The sequence below is a fragment of the Phoenix dactylifera genome, chromosome 6 (assembly GCF_051530095.1).
Source record: "Phoenix dactylifera cultivar Ajwa chromosome 6, Ajwa_hap1_PhDact_Kaust_v1.1, whole genome shotgun sequence".
NCBI lineage: Eukaryota > Viridiplantae > Streptophyta > Magnoliopsida > Arecales > Arecaceae > Phoenix > Phoenix dactylifera.
In genome coordinates, this window is record NC_143195.1 from 33,772,489 (window position 1) to 33,795,062 (window position 22,574).

General features: G+C 43.3%; 1 protein-coding gene and 1 long non-coding RNA gene across 3 annotated transcripts; both read right to left on the reverse strand.

Annotated features, from left to right (window-relative positions):
• Window positions 1-165: 165 nt before the first annotated feature.
• On the reverse strand, window positions 166-17,820 carry LOC103711634 (uncharacterized). Of its 2 annotated transcripts, XM_088723810.2 has the most exons (3): window positions 17,058-17,820; window positions 1,364-3,113; window positions 166-586 (listed from the first exon to the last, which is right to left on the reverse strand). In XM_088723810.2, exons 1-2 carry the CDS (start codon window positions 17,745-17,747, stop codon window positions 1,368-1,370), a joined length of 2,436 nt encoding a protein of 811 aa, XP_088579936.2. In that variant the 5' UTR covers window positions 17,748-17,820; the 3' UTR covers window positions 166-586; window positions 1,364-1,367. The 2 variants fall into 2 exon arrangements, with proteins under 2 accessions (XP_088579936.2, XP_038982495.2); XM_039126567.3 differs by lacking the exon at window positions 166-586 and having other exon boundaries at window positions 1,110-3,113.
• On the reverse strand, window positions 13,284-15,116 carry LOC149753410 (uncharacterized). Its single transcript, XR_016395787.1, has 2 exons — window positions 14,976-15,116; window positions 13,284-13,350 (listed from the first exon to the last, which is right to left on the reverse strand). It is a non-coding gene; the product is annotated as an uncharacterized LOC149753410 (long non-coding RNA).
• Window positions 17,821-22,574: the final 4,754 nt, after the last annotated feature.

A 22,574-nucleotide genomic window follows, 5' to 3' on the forward strand; every position in this document is an offset into this window, starting at 1 on the left:
TTTGACTGCCGTTACGAGGACAAGCACTTAACCAAACTATTGCAACTTTTGTTGCATCTGAACCACGTAGACTCCCGGTCAGCATTTAAGATTTCAGTAGATCATAGTGTAAATCACCAAATTTACAGGCCCCGTTGGATCAGTAGAGCAACAAGATCCTCTATCTCCAGTGTGAAAGTAATATTTTTAAGAATTATATCCAGAATACTTCATAAACGTATCATGCATGATGCACTCAACGGCATTACAGAGTACAAAACGTGTAAGCAGTGATAAATAATGAATCTTAACATCTTATGCACGATTAGAAGACTCACAAATTTATGAACTTGCTGGCCACTGAATTGCCAATTCATACAGTCAATGCTACTCTGCTTTGAATATACTGGGACAACATATAGTTGCATTCACTTGAGAAAATTTGCTCCTCTGTCTCAGCTGTCCATTTCAAACTGAATCGATGATGATACACTGATAACCAGTGTCTTGAGTATAAGCAACAACGCAGATTTGCTGCCTATGCAACTTGGTTCATCAATACAAAGCTCGATGCTCCACTCAAACAACAAATTCTCTTCCAAGTTGCCTGCACAGCAACGACAGCATCCTGCTAAGCCCAGGATAAAATAAACCAAAATGGACAACAGCAATCACCAAAATCAACAATTATGATTTGCCTCCTGAGAAGATTCCATGATATAACAGTTGCTCTCCGGCAACAGTTTCAAAACCAACCTAAATGTGCCTTGTCTCGACCGTTCTCCCCCTTTGGCCAGCAAACATTTCTCATCATTTATTATGAGTACAAATCACAATTTTTCCAAAGCAACCACACTATAATTTCAAGCTCAGACTCAAGATGGTTAGATTAAGCAAAAAACCCACGTACTTCAAAAGCTGCATGCCACTCAAGCATGCCATCAGCTTTATTGGTGTGAAGATCTTGAGTGTCACCTATAAAGGGAATCCATGGCAGTTCAAACACATAGATATAGGAAAAATCTAGAAACAATCTAAAATATGCTTGAGGTAGCCACTTTGTTTCTTATCCATGCTTTCATTCAAGGCACCCCCAAAAAGTCAAATCTCATATTAATGTCACGCACCAATTGATCAGGAAGATTATGAACCTCTATAATAAGATAACCAAACAAGAACTAAGTTCCTGCTCATACAGTTTGATAAAATTGTTCTACATTATCAGGTCCATACATACCCTGAACAGCACTCATTAACTAATTACACAATCATATAATTGATTTGATAAAGCTTCCTAATATCAGCCAATAATTAGCCATTAAAACCTAATAAAGCACGAAAGATTGACCAGATGGACAAATTGGATGGACCCAAGCATCCTTACCAGTTCACTGGGAAGCTGTATCCACCCCATTACCAGGTCCCCCATTTCCAGCATTCGACTCCTCAACTCTGATATCAAGTCCAGGCAGAACAGCACCATCACCAGGGGTCGTTCCATATGCCGGATAAGGAACTACATCTTCGGTAGTTGGGACCTTTTCCATAGTAGCAGCCTCTGAAACCGTAAGTGACTGACTAGGTTCCTTTTCTTCAAGCTCAGAAATGGCAGTTTGCCCTTCAACCTTCATGGCTACAGCTTCCTGGGCCCCATCTGCAGGGATTTCATTAGCCGGATGTTCCAACCTTTCCTCAACCTGAGACACCAGACCTGCACCTTCAGATTCTGTAGTTTGTTTGGCTTGATTACCCTGTTGAAGACCATAACCTTCTGCTGGCAGACCTTGAAGCCCATAAGCCTCCTGCTGGAGCATCTCATGACTCTGAAGACCATAAAACAACGGCTCTGGAGCTTGAGGAGGATAGGCCGTTGGTTGATTTGGAGGAATATAGACACTGATGGGCCCATAAACAGTATCTTGACCTTGGAACCGCTTGATCCGTGAAAGATGTTTTTTCCCAGACAAGTGGGACTCAAAAACAGCTAAAGTGTCGCACATTACGTTGCACAGAGTACACACCCTTGGCCGCTCCTTGGGACGCTCAGGAGGTTTGCTGCGCACAGGTTCAAAACTCCTCAACCGCTTCCCACCTCGACCAAACCTCATCATCTTCCGCTTTGGACCACGCCTCCTGTCATACCTATCATGGCCACCCATCCATGGCCTCCTTATGTGCCCCTCCATTTGCGGTGCTTCAGAATGTGATGCATCAGAAAGCGCTGTCATAGTTCCTGCTTCCCCTTCCTTTGCAGGCTCAGACTGACCGTCAACATTCTGGCTTTGCATCTCAAATTCGACTTGATGCTCCATTGTCACACTTGCCACTGGCAAGTTTTCCGATGAAGCAGGGCCTTTATTTGCTTCAATAACTTGGTCAGAAAAGTCTGCAGCTGTCAGGCCTTCCGATACAGAAAAGGCTTTGTTCACTTCACCAGCCTGATTAGACAAGTCTGATGCAGTAGAATTTTTCACTTCACCAGCTTGATTAGACAAGACAGCGGATGGAATGTTTTCTGATGCAGCAGAAGCTTTCTTCGCTTCATCCACTTGATCAGAGGCTTCATTCAGTTCAACCACTTGGTCAGCCTTATTTTCTTCAGCCTTTTGGAGGGCTATCTCAGGCTCCAGAGCAACATTTGCTTGTAATTCAGCCATGAGTTTCTGCTGAGCTTGTATCTCTTGAATTCTCTGCACAGTTTTCTTATGTCGCTTGCCATTCTTGTGCTGCTCCAGAATTTCCAAGCTGTTGCAGTCCACCCTACAAATATCGCACCATGCAATAGGGAGGAGAGAATGCCTTGGTAGCATGCCCGCTGCAGCCAGTGCTGATGCCTGTGATGGTGCCTGCTCAATGTCTGGTACCGGTGTTGTTGGTTCGATGCCTGGTGCAGGTGCAGGTGCAGGTGCAGCATTAGGTTGTTGTGAGTCAGGAGCAGACTGGTGGAACCTCCTGCTGCCAGCCCTACCCAGCTGTCCTCGTCCTCGTCCTCGTCCTCTACCACAGAAAGGAGCAGCTGCTCCAGCATCTTGCCTTGGAGGGTGGTGGCCAAAATTGCCTCTGCCACCACCACGTCCTCTGAAAGGCCCACCACCCCTTCTACCACCACCCCTGTACGGAGATCTACCGCCACCCTGCATCAAGGCTCCCAAAGTTTTCAGAATTATAGAGGACGGACAGGTGATAGATTATTGAAATAAAAAAAAAAGCAATAAGAACTGCTCAAAAAAGGACTTCTTAAGTGGTTTCCCTCCAAGTACAAAACACCTTAAGCTACAGGCATCAGCAAACAGTACATGGGAATCAACCACGAGCGTATTTGAATCTGTTCAAAAGGCACCAACAAGGATAGTTTGAAGCGCCGGCAGTATCGTGGCACATACTTCCCCACATTGACAACCGGTGGGCCAGTGCAGGGGCATACTGCAGTATGTACTGTGCTAGTATGTCGCCAATGCACCACCATGCCATAGTATTTAAAACCCCCATACCGTGTCCAACAAGCAATCAACCTAGCTTTTCTAGAACTCTGATCCAAAACCAGAACAACTACAATTTTTTCTACAGTACAAACATCAGACGAAGCCAAAACTTGGAAATTCACCCGGAGAGATATGTTCAAAACCATTATTTAATATCTAAGTTCTTACAAGACTGGTATTCCAGACTCAATACACAGTATGGGAAATAACTATGAATCATCAAGACAAAAAATAGTTATGAAAAAAAAACATTAATGAATAGCTGAAGATAGGAAGCCAAATAAATATTCAAACGTAGCCAGATGCAGGACAGGATTGATATGAGAATCAGAATTGGCTGTGACGTGCAATCAAGCATATCAAGTTTAACATCTTGTATAGAATATGACAAGTATGTCTGGCTGCAATAGCAATGGAATGCCCTTTCACTCTTAACCACTCTTTTATGCAGCCAAATTATCTGTTATATGAAAACTAAATCTAAGGAAATAGAAAACCATGAATATACCACACACACAAAAAAGGTGCGGAAACGGGTGAATACATGGGCATCACGTCGGAGAAAGGATCAGCATTTCTACAAGGGCTATGTTCTTTAACAATTTAATAAGGAATCAGCAAAACAAATAAGAAAATAGGAAAGAGGGTGGAAACCATCAAGATAGTTCACAAAAGATTTCTTAGGAAAAGGCAGTTTCTTCTACCAACTCAGGAAGTATTTTATTATATGATCATATACAGAAAGGTATAGTTACATATAATATCTGGAACAGGCATTTCATCTTTGCAACAAATATCACTAAGCCATTTCATTTAATAATAAAAACAGAAAAACATACAGATGAGTAATACAAAAGTCTAAAGGAATCCCCTCGAGATCGGTCTTCATTTAGTATTCAACTGAAATTTTCATCTTTCTTTAAACATAACAGGAAATTTTTCATTCAAGCCTTTAAGAAAAGCACATGAAAAGTTTTATCAGCATAGCAAACCAATGCAATAAAGGGATCATCCATTTGCACTTGAAATGACAAGCTGAAGCCAAAAACTGCAACTGAGAACATACATGTAATAACCCCAAAAAAAAATTTTTTTATAAAAAAGGGATAGAATAGTCCTTTAAAATTGATATAAGGGGTAAAATTGGAAGGAATCAAAAGTTAATGGCATAATAGTAGATGTGTTGAAGTGTTAAGGGCAAAATGGGAAGGAATCAAAAGATAATGGCATAATTGCAGATATATCGAAGTGGCAGAGGCAAATTGGAAATTTAATAATATTAAAAAGGGGTGAATAGTGTTTTGATGTGATTTAATTGGAGGGTTTGAGCTACGGAATGAAGCAGAGAAAGAAAGAGGGAGGGGGTTCACAGACGGCAACAGAGAGGAAGAAAAAGAAGGAGAGGAAATGAAAGGAAGAAAGGAAGAGGAAGAAGAAGAAGAAAAATAAAAGGAAGGAGATCCCGGTTGCGCTGCCAGCTGAAGGGAAAAACATAGATCTCCTTCCCCTCTACGCAAGGACCTCGATTTCCAAAAAGAAAAAGGTAAATATCCATCTCTATCTAGTCTTTTGATGACATTAGGCTATACAAAGGGTGGATATAGTCTAGAGGGGTCGGATAAGGGTTGTAGAGGTGGTTAAAAGAAGAAGAATCGGATTTTGACAAATTTTTCCGGCACTACGGAAAAACTGTGTCGAAGTCCCAACTTCGGCAAATTATTTAGGGGGTCAAATGGCCTCCGATGATGATGCATGTTATCTCTTTGGAATCCTCTGTGAGTGTAGAATGTTAGGTAAAAATTTCATCAAATTTGGAGTCCTGAAAGTGGATCAAAACCGGGATGAAGTAACCCACTGTCAGTTCGGGTTACTGTTCATCCGGGTGGAAAATAGGGGATTTCATGCTATAATAGAGTATTAAGCCTAGATCAAGCTAAAAGGGACCTTGTACTCATGCAAAGGAGTCCCTAATACACATAAATAGTGAGTTAATTAATTAAAAAGGAAAAGAAGAAAGAAAAGAAAAGATTTAGGGAACGGAGGAGTTGAATCAATTAAAGTTCCCTATATTATAATTGGCACGTAGATTATGGCCCTTGATACAAGACTAAATGTATTGTAAATGCATGTCACAGTTGGGCAAGAAGCTAGGGAACAAGAGGAAGAAGTTCCCCACTGCCTGCTGTAGAATTCTAGAGGCGTATCGAGGCCGTGCCGGATTGGCAGGTGAGTGGGAGTCATGTACTTTGCACTATGAGCATTCTTAATTCATTTTCATGAATGTCGCCAAGTGTGAATTGATTCCACTTGAGTATATTGATTGATATTGTAGTAGATTCCTCTATAATCTTGATTCTCCATGCTTGATTATTCTGTACATGCATTTGAGGGAACATTGAGAGGAATTACGAGGGGTTGATGAGCAATCAAATTGATTCCGAATTGTGAAATGATTTCTTTTGTAAATTGATTTCATTTCCTCTATTTCAAAGATTTGTAGAGCCCATTTCAGTGGTATATTGAGTTGCATTGTACATCCTTGACCCCTCACTCCCAACCCTGATGTTAGTTTATGATTGGGTCGGAGTCGAGTGAGCGGTAGTCTTGATCATACTCCTTTTTAGTAGAGTATTGGGAGGGTGCATTATGGCATTTATGCATGGCTTGGCAGTATCTGCAGGACACCTATAGTCGATGGGGTTGAACATCGGCCTTTGTGCACATAGTAGCCTTCTGGGTGGGCGGAGCCCAGTCCCTTCCTAGGGGGGGACACGGCCCTAGGCGTAGGATCGGCCGGTCCTACGACTTATATTCTGCTTGCCGCCGGGCATAGTAAGACCCCGCGAGGTGCAGTATGGCTTTCCGCGGATGTAGAATTCCCGCGAGGTGCCGTTTAGTATGTAGATGTGAGATGGATTTCTGTTCTGGATACTGGCCAGCATTTATATGATCAGTGTGGTGTCTTATCCTGCATATGCATGTGACAGTAGGGAGTTGTTGCTGGTTCGCCTGGGGCGTAAAACCCACCTCCCGATAGCTGTCTAGCATTTATGTTATCGGTATGGTGTCTTATCCTGCATATGCATGTGACAGTAGGGAGTTGTTGCTGGTTCGCCTGGGGCGTAAAACCCACCTTCCGACAGCTGTCTAGTGATGATTTACATATTGGTGTGGTGTCATATTCGATGTATGCATATGGCAGTAGGGAGTTGTTGCTGGTTCGCCTGGGGCGTAAAACCCACCTCCCGATAGCTGTCTTGTTGATGATTCAGCCTATTGACACCTGATTTATATGATTCAGTACTATGACCTGTTGAATATATTCATGAGTGGCATATATGTTGACTTGATTATTCCATATATGCTTCAGATGAGTTGATATTGATTGTGGTGATATTGATGATTTACTCCATATTCTTTATGTTGAGTTCATGTTCATCTTGTTATTGATCTTGAGATTTTACCTCGAGCCATGATTATATCTTGTCTCATGTGCATAGTACTCTCTACTCCACTCACTGAGTATTTATATACTCACTCCCCAGTTTGGTGTTTTTGATTGCAGGGCAGGTATTGTATAGAGAGGAGCAGGATTAGTGGTTGCTTGCTAGCTGTGCCGCTCCATAGTATAGTATAATGTAGATAGAGGTTTATACCTTTTGGTGTATTATAAACCTTCTATTGTATATAGTGCATAGTTACAGTCATAGATCCTGTTGTGGATATGGGTTTGACCATGGATGGATTAGGAAGCAGGTATATATATATGTGTGCAGATGAGTTATATGCCTGAGATGATGTATTGCTATATATTGTCCAGGTTTATTATGTGACAGATTATGTGATTGCTGCTCTGACAGGTAGTGTGTTGTATGTATTGAGATAATCCTGACAGGTCACTATAGGAAAAGTGATCATTTTGTGCATGCATCATGCCAAATTTTTTCAAGATTTATTGATGATTGATAGGTAGTAGGGTTCTACGCGGTGGCTGGTGGCCTTATGCCTACCCGCACCCTAGGACCGTCGCGGCGGCCCGCCGGAAACGGGGCGGGGGTCGTGACAAAGCTTGGTATCAGAGCAAAGGTTAAGAAGAGTCCTGTCAGAGCAATAGGATGAGTCAGGATTAAGTATAGGATTATACTATGGAGCATAGGATTTTTCTGTATGTTATTTTATGAGTCATTTACAACTCAGTAAAATATATCATGACTCAGTGTGTAACGACCATCCTCTCTTTTTGACTTTTTTAGAAAGATATAAAGAATACCTCCAAGGAGAGGATCTGCTCGTCCTGGAAGGAGGATGGAGCCAGATATAGCATTGGATGCGGGTTCCACACATATCGAGCCCCAAAGAGAAAAATCTCCTCCTGCAGACAGGCGGAGAGTTGATGATCAAGGGGAGGTAGGAAGTAGAGATGCATTGATGGAACAGTTACTGGCGGAGAATCAGGCTCTGAGGGAGCAGATTGCTCAGAGGAAATCTCCTGCCCCGTCAGTAGTATCCATCCCACCTCCTGTAGTTGTGCCAAGAAGTTTGGCCAGGCGGGCTCTAGATGATGAGGGGATTACTGTACAGGAATTTCTGAGGCTCAGAACCCCAGAGTTTAAGGGGGAAGAAGGTGAAGATCCTCAGAGATTCCTGGAGGAGACTGAAAAGATGATACGGAGACTGTCCTGTTCTGATGCAAGAGCTATAGAACTTGTAGGGCTTACAATGAAGAGAAGATACACTCACCCCTTTGAGTAATCAGGTAATTTACTCTTTTAAATTCGAGGACGAATTTTATATAAGGGGGGGGAGGATGTAATAACCCCAAAAAAAAATTTTTTTATAAAAAAGGGATAGAATAGTCCTTTAAAATTGATATAAGGGGTAAAATTGGAAGGAATCAAAAGTTAATGGCATAATAGTAGATGTGTTGAAGTGTTAAGGGCAAAATGGGAAGGAATCAAAAGATAATGGCATAATTGCAGATATATCGAAGTGGCAGAGGCAAATTGGGAATTTAATAATATTAAAAAAGGGTGAATAGTGTTTTGATGTGATTTAATTGGAGGGTTTGAGCTACGGAATGAAGCAGAGAAAGAAAGAGGGAGGGGGTTCACAGACGGCAACAGAGAGGAAGAAAAAGAAGGAGAGGAAATGAAAGGAAGAAAGGAAGAGGAAGAAGAAGAAGAAAAATAAAAGGAAGGAGATCCCGGTTGCGCTGCCAGCTGAAGGGAAAAACACAGATCTCCTTCCCCTCTACGCAAGGACCTCGATTTCCAAAAAGAAAAAGGTAAATATCCATCTCTATCTAGTCTTTTGATGACATTAGGCTATACAAAGGGTGGATATAGTCTAGAGGGGTCGGATAAGGGTTGTAGAGGTGGTTAAAAGAAGAAGAATCGAATTTTGACAAATTTTTCCGGCACTACGGAAAAACTGTGTCGAAGTCCCAACTTCGGCAAATTATTTAGGGGGTCAAACGGCCTCCGATGATGATGCATGTTATCTCTTTGGAATCCTCTGTGAGTGTAGAATGTTAGGTAAAAATTTCATCAAATTTGGAGTCCTGAAAGTGGATCAAAACCGGGATGAAGTAACCCACTGTCAGTTCGGGTTACTGTTCATCCGGGTAGAAAATAGGGGATTTCATGCTATAATAGAGTATTAAGCCTAGATCAAGCTAAAAGGGACCTTGTACTCATGCAAAAGAGTCCCTAATACACATAAATAGTGAGTTAATTAATTAAAAAGGAAAAGAAGAAAGAAAAGAAAAGATTTAGGGAACGGGGGAGTTGAATCAATTAAAGTTCCCTATATTATAATTGGCACGTAGATTATGGCCCTTGATACAAGACTAAATGTATTGTAAATGCATGTCATAGTTGGGCAAGAAGCTAGGGAACAAGAGGAAGAAGTTCCCCACTGCCTGCTGTAGAATTCTAGAGGCGTATCGAGGCCGTGCCGGATTGGCAGGTGAGTGGGAGTCATGTACTTTGCACTATGAGCATTCTTAATTCATTTTCATGAATGTCGCCAAGTGTGAATTGATTCCACTTGAGTATATTGATTGATATTGTAGTAGATTCCTCTATAATCTTGATTCTCCATGCTTGATTATTCTGTACATGCATTTGAGGGAACATTGAGAGGAATTACGAGGGGTTGATGAGCAATCAAATTGATTCCGAATTGTGAAATGATTTCTTTTGTAAATTGATTTCATTTCCTCTATTTCAAAGATTTGTAGAGCCCATTTCAGTGGTATATTGAGTTGCATTGTACATCCTTGACCCCTCACTCCCAACCCTGATGTTAGTTTATGATTGGGTCGGAGTCGAGTGAGCGGTAGTCTTGATCATACTCCTTTTTAGTAGAGTATTGGGAGGGTGCATTATGGCATTTATGCATGGCTTGGCAGTATCTGCAGGACACCTATAGTCGATGGGGTTGAACATCGGCCTTTGTGCACATAGTAGCCTTCTGGGTGGGCGGAGCCCAGTCCCTTCCTAGGGGGGGACACGGCCCTAGGCGTAGGATCGGCCGGTCCTACGACTTATATTCTGCTTGCCGCCGGGCATAGTAAGACCCCGCGAGGTGCAGTATGGCTTTCCGCGGATGTAGAATTCCCGCGAGGTGCCGTTTAGTATGTAGATGTGAGATGGATTTCTGTTCTGGATACTGGCCAGCATTTATATGATCAGTGTGGTGTCTTATCCTGCATATGCATGTGACAGTAGGGAGTTGTTGCTGGTTCGCCTGGGGCGTAAAACCCACCTCCCGATAGCTGTCTAGCATTTATGTTATCGGTATGGTGTCTTATCCTGCATATGCATGTGACAGTAGGGAGTTGTTGCTGGTTTGCCTGGGGCGTAAAACCCACCTTCCGACAGCTGTCTAGTGATGATTTACATATTGGTGTGGTGTCATATTCGATGTATGCATATGGCAGTAGGGAGTTGTTGCTGGTTCGCCTGGGGCGTAAAACCCACCTCCCGATAGCTGTCTTGTTGATGATTCAGCCTATTGACACCTGATTTATATGATTCAGTACTATGACCTGTTGAATATATTCATGAGTGGCATATATGTTGACTTGATTATTCCATATATGCTTCAGATGAGTTGATATTGATTGTGGTGATATTGATGATTTACTCCATATTCTTTATGTTGAGTTCATGTTCATCTTGTTATTGATCTTGAGATTTTACCTCGAGCCATGATTATATCTTGTCTCATGTGCATAGTACTCTCTACTCCACTCACTGAGTATTTATATACTCACTCCCCAGTTTGGTGTTTTTGATTGCAGGGCAGGTATTGTATAGAGAGGAGCAGGATTAGTGGTTGCTTGCTAGCTGTGCCGCTCCATAGTATAGTATAATGTAGATAGAGGTTTATACCTTTTGGTGTATTATAAACCTTCTATTGTATATAGTGCATAGTTACAGTCATAGATCCTGTTGTGGATATGGGTTTGACCATGGATGGATTAGGAAGCAGGTATATATATATGTGTGCAGATGAGTTATATGCCTGAGATGATGTATTGCTATATATTGTCCAGGTTTATTATGTGACAGATTATGTGATTGCTGCTCTGACAGGTAGTGTGTTGTATGTATTGAGATAATCCTGACAGGTCACTATAGGAAAAGTGATCATTTTGTGCATGCATCATGCCAAATTTTTTCAAGATTTATTGATGATTGATAGGTAGTAGGGTTCTACGCGGTGGCTGGTGGCCTTATGCCTACCCGCACCCTAGGACCGTCGCGGCGGCCCGCCGGAAACGGGGCGGGGGTCGTGACAATACATAACTTCTATAGTCCTCTTATGAAATCTAAAAAGATCCATAGTATTCACCTGATCATAAATCAGGTCTTGAAAATTCCACAATGTCCACTATATTATAAATCATTATGCATGCACCTGACCAAGTTATAATTACCAGTACGCATGGTACCATATGGTATTATACATACAATATTATAAACTTGAACATATGATACAGGGCCCAGCTGACTTGGGTTCAAATGCAAGTCTAGCAATAACATGATATTTGGAGGCTAACATGCATTAAAAGTGCAAAGCACTCCAAGAAAAAAATTGGTAGTGTTTCTATGAATGTGAATTAAAAATCAATGTCGTAGTCAAAGTTATAAAAAACAATCACAAAGATTATACATAATATGCATTATAAACCACTCCTCATGAAGGAAACATGCAATTTTTGAGAGAGAGAGAGGGAGTTTATAATTATATTGCAATTAAAGGCTTTGCCATCCTGAGAAGGAAAGAGGGAGAGTGTAAAGAATGATATTTTGCAAATAGTCGTGATACAATTTACCTCAAAAATAGGCAAGACTACATGACAAGCATGTGAACATAGTCAACAACCCTACTTTTCCTTAGCGAGGAAGCATACGCACGTGCATCATAAATGATGGCTACATGCATGTGTATGTATCGAATTGTAACATTCAAACACCTAGAACTAGTAAGTACAAGTTAACTTTGACCAAACACTAATATACCTTTCCTAACACTAAAATCCTTTCACCCTAAGTTAAAGCACCTAGACTACCCTAGCAATTATTCCGTTCAAGCAAATATGAAAAATGTATTTGCTGATAATATAAAATCCTAAACATATTTATAAGCTATACACTCTAACAGTCTTTATTCACATGCCTTTTAAGTAAACATTCGGCAAGATGTCCCTGAACAATTTATAACAAGAACTTTCAGCAATCTATTTTGCGTATACATATAATCCTACATGTCCACATGCCTACACACATAAATGTGCTTATTTTCATAATTGTATGTCATCGGAAAAATATAATCACTTTGTCCCAAGAATTTTCAGCATTCTGTTTTGCTAATATTTATAATCACGGGTGTCCACATGCTCATATATTTATATGATTATTTTTGTAATTATATGTCCTTGGAAAATATATAATCATTTAAAATCCTTAGACCTGTTTCAACATTTTAAACTGCTACGGATAACTAGCCTGCCAAAAGCAATATTCCATGTGAGTTTACTGAAAATCCTCATCACAGTTACGAATTAAAAGGGTCCTCCGTCTCTCAATGTCAGATGTACACGAGAAGGATGCTTCCAAGGGCCTGAGCTTATATTTTGTCAAAAATTATGTTATGCAGTTTTGGGGAAAAATTGGGCCGGTACTGATATCAAAGTCCACAGTTGGTGCATACCAGAAATGAGTGAAGACTGAAGACCATAGCACAACATGTAACTGAAGTGCTTCACTGTTGCTAAAGCATTGCATGAGTGGTCAACATTTCTTTACATATTCCCAATATAAATCCAAAACACAAACATCAATATATAAGAAAAAAGAAAAAGAAAAGAGTGCAGAGTTCCTTCAAGATATAATGGGAAAGAATCACATGTTACCATGGACAACCAGGGATTAAAATCTCTCCCATTACAAAATGTGTTTTACGCCATCTACCATTTGTTTGCTCCTCCAATCTTCTATTTTTACTGCACCTGTATTAATATGCATGTTGCAATCTTATTATACAAATGATAATGATGGAATCCTTATTTTTCTCTTTTCCCCTCAATCATCCAGCAATTTACACATGCAATTTTTAGAGCAAAACCATGGCAGAGTGTGTCAAGGAAACCCATGGGAGAAAGCATATTCCCTTTAGAGAAAATGAGTGGGAACCAAACACCATCATTTTAACCCCTGCTGAAATTATCCACGGTCATGGAAAACTTCCAGGATGGAAACCTAGGGCCACCGAAATCAAAGAGCTACAATATAAAACATTTGAAGAAGGAAATTTCCGTACCTATTCTTTGCGAAGGAACTTCTGTCGGGAAGCGAATCCAATGAGCCAAGGTGAAATGCTGAGCAAGTAAGAGAGATGGAAGCACCAAATCAACTTCCCTTGTGTAAAAAGTAACAGGATTTAGAAATTTCAATGCTAAAGAGGCATTTCTTGTTATCTAATCTTCAAGGATGTGTCTGACAATATCTGAAAAGAAGAGGTACAATAACCTACTTGTCAAAGCCAATGTCAACCCACAGAGGGGAAGTTTGGTTGCTGGCAACAAAGGCCAAATGAGGATTAGGTGGACCCTGGTATAACGAAAGGGATGTAAGGAGAAGACTCTCATAATATTTGTTTATCAAGTATCATGAGAATCCGCTACATCTATTACCCACAACTGGTAAACAACTTAATAGTGGGTATTCTCACTGGCCATCCTCATTTACTGCCTGAACATCATCTACACAAAGCGCTGATATTAACAGTATAGCGCTACTACCGGCCAGCAACCAAACAGCCCTTCAACAACTCTATTTAAGTCAGCTAGTAGGCCTGACACCTGCCTTTCTGCTTAAATGAATTTGAAGATGTCATGTTCACTTATCCATCATACCAAACCAATTTGACCAATTCACTCCAATGGTGGCATGCTACAGGAACACAGAGTAACATCTGAAAATCAATGTCTCCAAACTCAAATGAATCTCATATTAGGTCCTAGGACGCAAAAAAAAATGTAGGAGTACATGGTTCTCCGCTCATCATGAAAACTTGCATGAATGAAATTCCGATTCACGATTGCTTCTCATCGATCAAAATCAGATTAGGCCAATCTTGAACAGAATATATCTCCACTAAAACATATATTGCTGGAACTCAAGTGTCAGGTAAACTTGGAAAACTGGGTGATATTCTATTTTTCCTTCAAAATTAGTGTGATCTGTCTTATAGGTATTTTTTGTAATATTTTCAACTATCATTCCATGTCTTTAAAATGATGCAAATTGCGTTTAAAAAATGCTAGATGCATCATTTTACTCATAGTTCCCCAAATACTTGTTGAATTGAAAGATAAAATTTAAAAAACTGCAAAATAAAGAAAAGCAAAATTCAACAATAATTGGATGATTGAACACATTTGGGCCTGTGACCAAGCTAGACTTGGACCGGATCATGCATGACCCAAACCAAACTTAGTTTATTTTTGGGTCATGATGTTAATGGACCTTTACCCAGCTTAATGGCTAACTGATCGCATTGTGTCCATGGAACATCTTTTTAGACCCTTTGGGTCACTCATGCAAGATCAAGTCATGCATCAACCGAACCCAAACCAACCCAATGTATCTAGTCTTGTTTGGCTCTGATTTAGGTTTTGGTCCAATGGAAGATAAAGAAAGGTACACTATTCATTTAGTGTCTAGAAGAAAACTAATAATGGCATGGATAGCAAGTGGATTAATTTAAAAGAATGGTATAGATGCAGAATGCTCCAACTAATATCATTGACACATGTGGTTCAATCATAGTTGAGCCTTCAACCTATAAATAAATGAATGCCAAAAACATAGAGCCACACTGTGTGTCACAAAAGAACTGCACTAATAATCTTTTATATAATCTGTTGGTTAGGAAAAAGGAAAAATGCATGAAATCAAGATCACAAAAGGAAAATCAGAAGCAAGACAAGCATCAATTTACCTCGCCTCGCATCTTTATGCTACCATATCTGATCATAGGAAATCGGGTGAAATCAACTGATGAAAGTCTCTGACATTATCCAAGAAACAAAGCACCTGCAGAAGCAGACCTAGGTCCAAAGAGAGATAGAGAGATAGAAGAGAAGAGGTGATCTTCTCAGAACAATCAATTAAAAACCAGAGAAGAGGTAATCTTTCTAAAGACAATCATCTAAGTTCTTCAGGAACTTGAAAAGGAAGGGAAATTGGAGGAAGGGCAAAAAGGCGGGAGTCCAGATATTTGAATACTGAACCACGACCGCTTTTATCATTTGAACATAATAATTAAAAATTGGGCATGCAGTATTATGATATGACATTTAAATCACCATTAGCATCTTTTACGATAAAACTAAAAGGGTTTTTGGATGCCTATCCATGCTATATAATTAGCATACTAAGCTGATTGCCTTTTAGCTTAGGGAATTGCTGAGAGGAGCCAGAGTGGGAGAATCATGAAATAAAGGGAAAGACTGAGATCCCGCAATTCCTTGAATTTGGGGTTTGGCAATTGTGCCCCCACTCAGCTATTAATGCTAGCCAGATTTTTTCCAGCAATATCTAAAGCACGAGCCTGCTGTCTAGGGATAGCATGCTAGGGCATCCAAACACCCTATAAATGGCAAGCTGCTCTAGCTGAACATAAACAAAAGAATTAAGATATACATTAGTATAGTCTAAAGGCCAGCAGAAAAGTTGTATATGGTCCTTAAAAGGCGATGAAATGCCAAAGCAACCAGGCAAGGCATGCCCAAGGATTTAAGTATATCATGTGTTCATGCCAGTCCGCTGACCCACGTGGTATTGTAACATGCTATACCATCACATGCAAGTCATGCACTAGCGAGCCAAGTCACCAAAAAAACAAAAGGAATAAGAGAAAAGGAAAGATAATGGGTAGCAGTGCATACTACTTCAAGTCAACCGGCTCAGACCAACATGCAATATATGGCGACACAGATGGCCACATCAAGGGCTATATCATGCACATAATCCATATTTAGCCGATATTATGCATATTTTAAAGCAAGGAACAATACATTATGGTATCTTAATCCTTGGGTACTAAGTGCAAGACAATCCTTATTAAACCGAAGCTTCATAATTAGTACAAACTGTTTGCATTTTACAACAATCACATCACTCATAGAAACATTGTGAGAAATAATACAATAGCCTTTAAGCAATCCTTATGGAATTCCATGTAACAAACCTATCAAGATCAATTCATCATTCTTGAGCTACAATAAACCTGAGATCAAGAGCATAGCAAAAATAGTTACAGAATTATAATCATTAGAATAGTTACAGAGAAGACCTACAGAAGGTCCAGGGACACTAAGTTGCAAGGAATATGGTCAGCATCAAGCACATGTAGAACCATTAAGGTGATCAAAGTAATAAACTTCTGGTGCCTTACTCCCCCAAGGCGGTCAAATCAATGACAGAGATTGCTTCGGTGGATTGAATAAACCATTTTTTCCACTACGAAATTATTGTCCAAATATGTGATCTTGATGGAAACCACCATCTCCAAGCAGAGAGATGCAATCAGAACTCATACACCACATCATTCGTATAAGCATGAAATTTAAGGTCAACCAAAGAATCTTACCTGTTCATGGTAATTTGCATGTATTCAAACCAAAAATAAATTTAAGGAGATACATTATTCAAAAACTGTTTATCAGAAAGAACCTTTATATGACTATATACTGCTGGAATATTAAATAGAAAAACCTTTCTAAAGCATAAATGTAGACAAAGTAAGACAACTTGTATGAGTAAATAATTAGAGTGAGAGAGAGAGAGGATTAGAGCAAGCTCGTTTTTTCCTTCTTCTTCTTCTTCTTTTTTTTTTTTTTTTGTTGGGTGGGGGGGGGGGGGGGGGGCGGGGGGTGCGCGGGGGCGGTTGACACAATCAAGGTGCTGACGAAAAGAGGGAAAAACATCAAGGAAAAAACTCTCAATATGATCAGATCTCAAGAGGCCCCAAAAAAACCCTAATCGAGCAACTGGGGAAAGAGTGTCAAACAGCGCATACCCCTGGCCTGATCGAGACCGCCCCGTGCTGCGTCGGGTGGTGGTGCGGGTGATGGGGCTGGTGGTGGTGGGGGTGTTGAGGATGATGGTGGGGGGGCGGCGGCCCCCCGGGCCCCATCATCCCCCCGTTCTTCCCATGCCACGGCCTCTCCTGCATCCCCGACATCGCTCGCTCGGCCGCGTCCATGGTCCCCGCAAACTGCGTCAGCTGAGACAGCGCCGCCACCGCGGCCGCCGCCGCAGGGTTCAACCCCGGCGGGACTGGGTATGAGGCCTCCGCCGACGTGGACGACGACCCCGACCCCTGCTGCTCCGAAGGCAACGGCGGATACCCATGCCCACCGGCCGCCGTGGCGGTTGCCGAATAGTGGTGTGGCTGCGACGGGTGGATCTGGGAGGGGTCATGGGGAGCGGAGGCCGCGGCGGCGGCGGCGGTGGGGGCAGGGACGGGATCGGGCTGGGCGCCGGGCGGGGGAGGCTGGTACGAGGAGTAGTCGGGAGGGTAGTGGTGGTGGTAGGGATGGTGGTAGGCGGAGGAGTCGTAGTGGGGGTGGTGGTAAGAGGCGTAATAGGCTTCATAAGCCTGGGCCTGGGCGGGGTCGTAGGGCTGGGCGGCGGCCTGGTAGTCTTGGGGCTGGTATTGCTGGTGCTGCTGCTGCTGCTGAGCTTCGGTGAGGGCGGAGTGGTCCATGATCGGTGATAACGGAATAAGACGGACGGGAAGGCGAGGGGAGGGGAAGAGCAGAATAGCTTTGAGGATTCCTCGTGTTGGGCTTTTATTATTTATTTATTTATTTATAGCTAATGCGAGTGGGTCATACCTAACGGGTATGGATACACCCAATAAAGTCAAAAAAATAGGATACTTCGGAGCGCCAAGGGCAACTCCCCATCACCGGTCTACAAGGTGCTTCCGGAATAACAACCTACATACACAGTCACCCAATCTGCAACACCATTGGCTTTACGGTAAATATGCTTGGCCTGAAAAGCCCATCCATTCCTCACCATAGTCCAAATGTCACGGAGCAAGGGATGGTCACTATCGCCACCCCTTGGACCCCCCCGGATCCAACTGATGACGGTGGCTGAATCACCCTTCAGGATGATGGACCTTGCCTGTAACACGCACCGGGCATGGCGAAGGCCCGCCCAGGCTGCTCTCAGCTCTGCACTCAGGAGCGAAATATCAAATAACTGACTACCACCAGCAGCCACAACCCTGACAGACGGATCCTGAATAACAAAACCCGCGCCTCTCCTCGTGCCACCATTCAGGACAAACCCATCAAAGTTGACCTTGAGAAAACTCGGGGGTGGGGGCTCCCAGGTGAAAAACACCGTACAGGATACTGCCGAAGCAGAGTGGGAACCCCAGATGTTCCGAGCTATCAAGGTCCCTCTTGTTGCCCAGATAGACAACCCAAGAGGGGGGGTGAATTGGGTTTTAAAATAATTATTACAATTAAATGGTTTGTGAGATACTAATTAATCCTTTTTGCAAGTTGATTAATTAGATGCTATGTGCAGTGAATGAAATGAAAGTAAGAGAGACAAATGCAATCACAAACACAATGATTTTATAGTGGTTCGGAGCTAACCCTTGCTCCTACGTCCACTCCCCAAGCCTCCATTGGGAATTCACTATAACCCCTCGGATTACAGCCGGTTGTTTTACAAGCTCACAACCAAACTTGTTGTTTTACGAGGTCACAACGAACTCGGTCGGTTTTCCCAGGCTCACCGACTAAAACCACCCCGATTGTTTTTCCGGGATCACAATCGAACCCTTACACATTGGTTTCAACCTAGGCTCACCAACAAACCTATACACCCTTGATTCAATCCCCTGATTGAATCAAGTAAGAACCAAATGGAAAGAAAGAACAAAGAGAAAAAGTACAGCTTCTAGGAAAGCAGATATTCAGCAATATAAACAATAGAGAAGTTAAGAGCCCTCAAACTATTTTATGACGATGTAGAGGAGGGCTTCTTGAACTCTGGGTCTCCTCTTGAATGTCTTGAAGACTTGAAGGCAGATGGAGACTTCTTTAATGCTGGGAAGAGTTGGTTGAATGGAGTTAATAGCCCTCTTCCTTCTTTTCCGTTGAAATCAGTTTGCAGATGGAGGATTCTTGTTTTCTTTGAGTGGAATGTCACTTCTCTGCTTTGCTACAGTCCTCTGTGGCTATTTAAGCCATTCCCTACGGAAACTAGCCGTTAGACTCACTTTACTAGCCGTTCTGCACATTCTGCACATCCTGACAATGTGTCCGTTGGGATCGGAGTCGACTCGCGCGATCTGGAGTCGACTCGGCTGTAGCAGGAGTCGACTCATGCTTTTCTGGAGTCGGCTCGGCAACTGTTCCGGATTTGAATTAAAGTGGTCTTCTCGACTGGGAGTCGACTCGACTTAACCCGGAGTCGACTCGCCAAAACCTGGAGCTGACCTGGCATTTTTGGAGTCGGCTCATCCCATGGAATCCATAGAGCTATTCTTCAACTTGGCTCACTCGAGTCGACTCGGAAATTCTGGGAGTCGACTCGGCGCTCAGAGCCCGAACTCCCGATTTTCTGTCTTTTGGCTCGTGCAGTCTTGGAGTCGACTCGAACTGTTCCGGAGTCGACTCGGCTCTCAGTATCCGAAAAACAGCTTTCTGTCTTTTTGGAGTAGCGCTGCCTTGGAGTCGACTCGAACTGTCTTGGAGTCGACTCGCGTCTCAGAGACAACAATTCTGTCTTCTGTCTTTTTGGAGTAGCGCTGTCTCGGAGTCGACTCGTGCTTTGCGGGAGTCGACTCGGCTCTCAGTGTCCGAAAACTGCTCTCTGACTTTTGCCTTGTATAACACTGAGAGTCGACTCTTGCTTTCTTTGGAGTCGACCTGCCAACCATCGGAGTCGACTCACGTTCCTCAGGAGTCGACTCTGCTCTCAGGGTCGAAAATTGCTCTCTGACTTTTTGTCTGTAACTCCCTGGAGTCGACTCATACTACTCCGGAGTCGACTCGGTAAACATCGGAGTCGACTCGCGCACTTCAGGAGTCGACTCACTGACAGGTTTTGAGTTGAGTCTTTCTGTTCGTCTGTCTGTTCTCAGTTGGAGTCGACTCATAACGTTCCGGAGTCGACTCGAGCCTGTGCCAGTGCTTCTGATACGCCTGGAGTCGACTCGTAATATCCCGGAGTCGACTCGAGTCTCAGACTTTGGTTCAACTTGACTTCTTAACTTATCCAAAATATCTTGAACCAAATCTAGATGCACTTAACCATAAATTTATAAGATTTTCACTGAAACACTAGATTGAATTCATTAGTAAACATAAGATATACTCAAATGCTTTGAGCTCATCAAAATCAAATAGGGTTATGATCAATCACTCCACACCTCTAACAGGAATGGTGTGACACAGCTCTGCCGCCTAAATGCGGGCACTCTCGACCACGAATCTCGGCGACATACGTCATTCGCCGAAAGTACGAATATTCCTGGCCAGCCAGATCTGGTAGGCAGTGCAGCTCGCTCGAACTGCCTCCTGACGAAACACCGGGGATCCCGAGCCCTGACACATGGCCTGCAAGAATAGGTCCCTACAACTCCACACCACCTGTGGGACCCCTGCCAGACGTCAAGTACCCCTAGCCCATGTGCACCGAAATAGGGTATGGTCCACCGTCTCGACCACACCGCAAACCCCACACTCTAATGGGATCCTCACTCCTCGACCTCCAAGTACAGCTCTCGTAGGAAGACGGTCCCGGACCACCTTCTAGAGGAACAACGCGACCCTCAGGTGAAGTTCCAATCACCAGATCCAGGCACAATCCGGACCAGGCTCGTACTCATGCCTAAGAATGCGGGAGAGATCGCCCATCCTGACCTTGGATCTGGTTGAGGAACTCCACACTCGTACGTCTGGTCCACCACTCCATGGTAAAGACAGAGAGCGGACTCGCTCCGCCAGATGCTCCCCAAAGAAACGGGTCAATCGAATCTCATCCCAGCCGGCCACCCCGGAGGTCATAAGATCACAGACATGTAGACCCTCCCCAGCCTCGACACTAACCGTAGTCGGCCAAAGACGTAGAGGGAGGCCATCGACCCATGGGTCCCCGGCCACATCGATGCTACGCCCGTCGCCTATCAGCTATCGGGTGTGACTCGACACCATAGGCAAGTACCTCGCTATCTCACGCCATAGAAAGGAACATCTCCGCCCTCCTCGGGCCCAGCTCTCTGGGCCTGCCCCCCCCCATAACGGACAGTCATGATTCGGCTCCAAAACCCCTGCGGCTCCAGGATGAAGCGGGAAGCATGTCGGACAAGGAGCAGCTCTCGTCTCTCTAGGAGAGACAACACCCTTAGACTACCCTCCCTGAAAGGGAGGCAGATACTCTCCCATGCCACCAGGTGCACCCTACGGCCCCCTCCAGTTGAGCCCTATAAGAAGCCCCGAAGAAGTCGCTCGATCTTCAGTAGAACCGACCTTGGCACCACTGTATTTGCCATGAGATAGATGGGCATGGAGCCCAATACAGATCGAATCAACGTAACTCTACCCATCATAGACAGAGACGCTGCCCGCCAACCCTCTAGCCTACTCTGGACCCGTTGCACAAGCCCGGTACACTCGGAAATTCGCAATCTCCTACCTGAGATCGGAACACCCAGATAGGTCCAGGTCCCGTCCTGCTTGGGCATCTCCAGAATCCTCTGAATCTCCGTCGAACCTCGAGTGACGTGCTCAGGCTGAAGGAGATGACGAATTTTTGGGCATTCACTCTCTGACCGGATACAGTGCAGTAGGCGGCCAAAATTCTCCAGATAGCCTGAGCATCCGCTACGCGAGCCCGAGTCAGGAGGAGGCAGTTATCGGCAAAAAGTAAATGTAATATCGGCTGGGCCCCTGGAGTTGGGACATAAGCCTCCAGCTCGCTGGCGACGCATGCAACCCGCAACGACCGAGACAAAACATCAAAACAAATGATGAACAAGTACGGAAATAACGGGCATCCTTGCTGAAGCCTCATAGTAGATCTGAAAAATGGGGACGGAGAGCCGTTGACCAATATAGAAAATCTCGGTCCCCGGATATACCCTAGAACCCATCCAATACAGATCTTATGAAAACCCAGATTCTCCAAAGCTAGTCTAAGAAAACACCACCTGATTCTATCATTAAATTTAATTTAATTAATTTATTTTTTCGTCTGCTTTTTTTTGTGCGGTTGGCGTTGGACGGAACGCAAGAAATGCCGGTTTACACCGGTAATGGACCATATGTGGGCCGCATATATGATACTATTCAGTGCGGATCGGGTTGCTTGTGGCCATTCGGATTTGTGATCTGTGATTCTGTGGAGATGATGACATGAGGCTGCTCCAACGAGTTTCATGATCGCATAAAATCTTCTGTGCGGCCCCGTAATACATGTGCTTGGATTTTGGGGGATGGTGCTGTTCAATTAGCTGGTAGGATATGCTTTTTATTAGCTAGCGACAGACACATGCGATGCATGT

What these genes read in the sequence shown, in the direction of transcription:
- LOC103711634 (XM_088723810.2), bottom strand. Translation starts at nt 17,747, where the DNA reads ATGGACCACTCCGCCCTCACCGAAGCTCAGCAGCAGCAGCAGCACCAG. An exon ending in CGGTCTCGATCAGGCCAGGG is followed by an intron (nt 3,114 to 17,057) that starts GTATGCGCTGTT and finishes GCCTTGATGCAG; the next exon opens with GGTGGCGGTAGATCTCCGTA.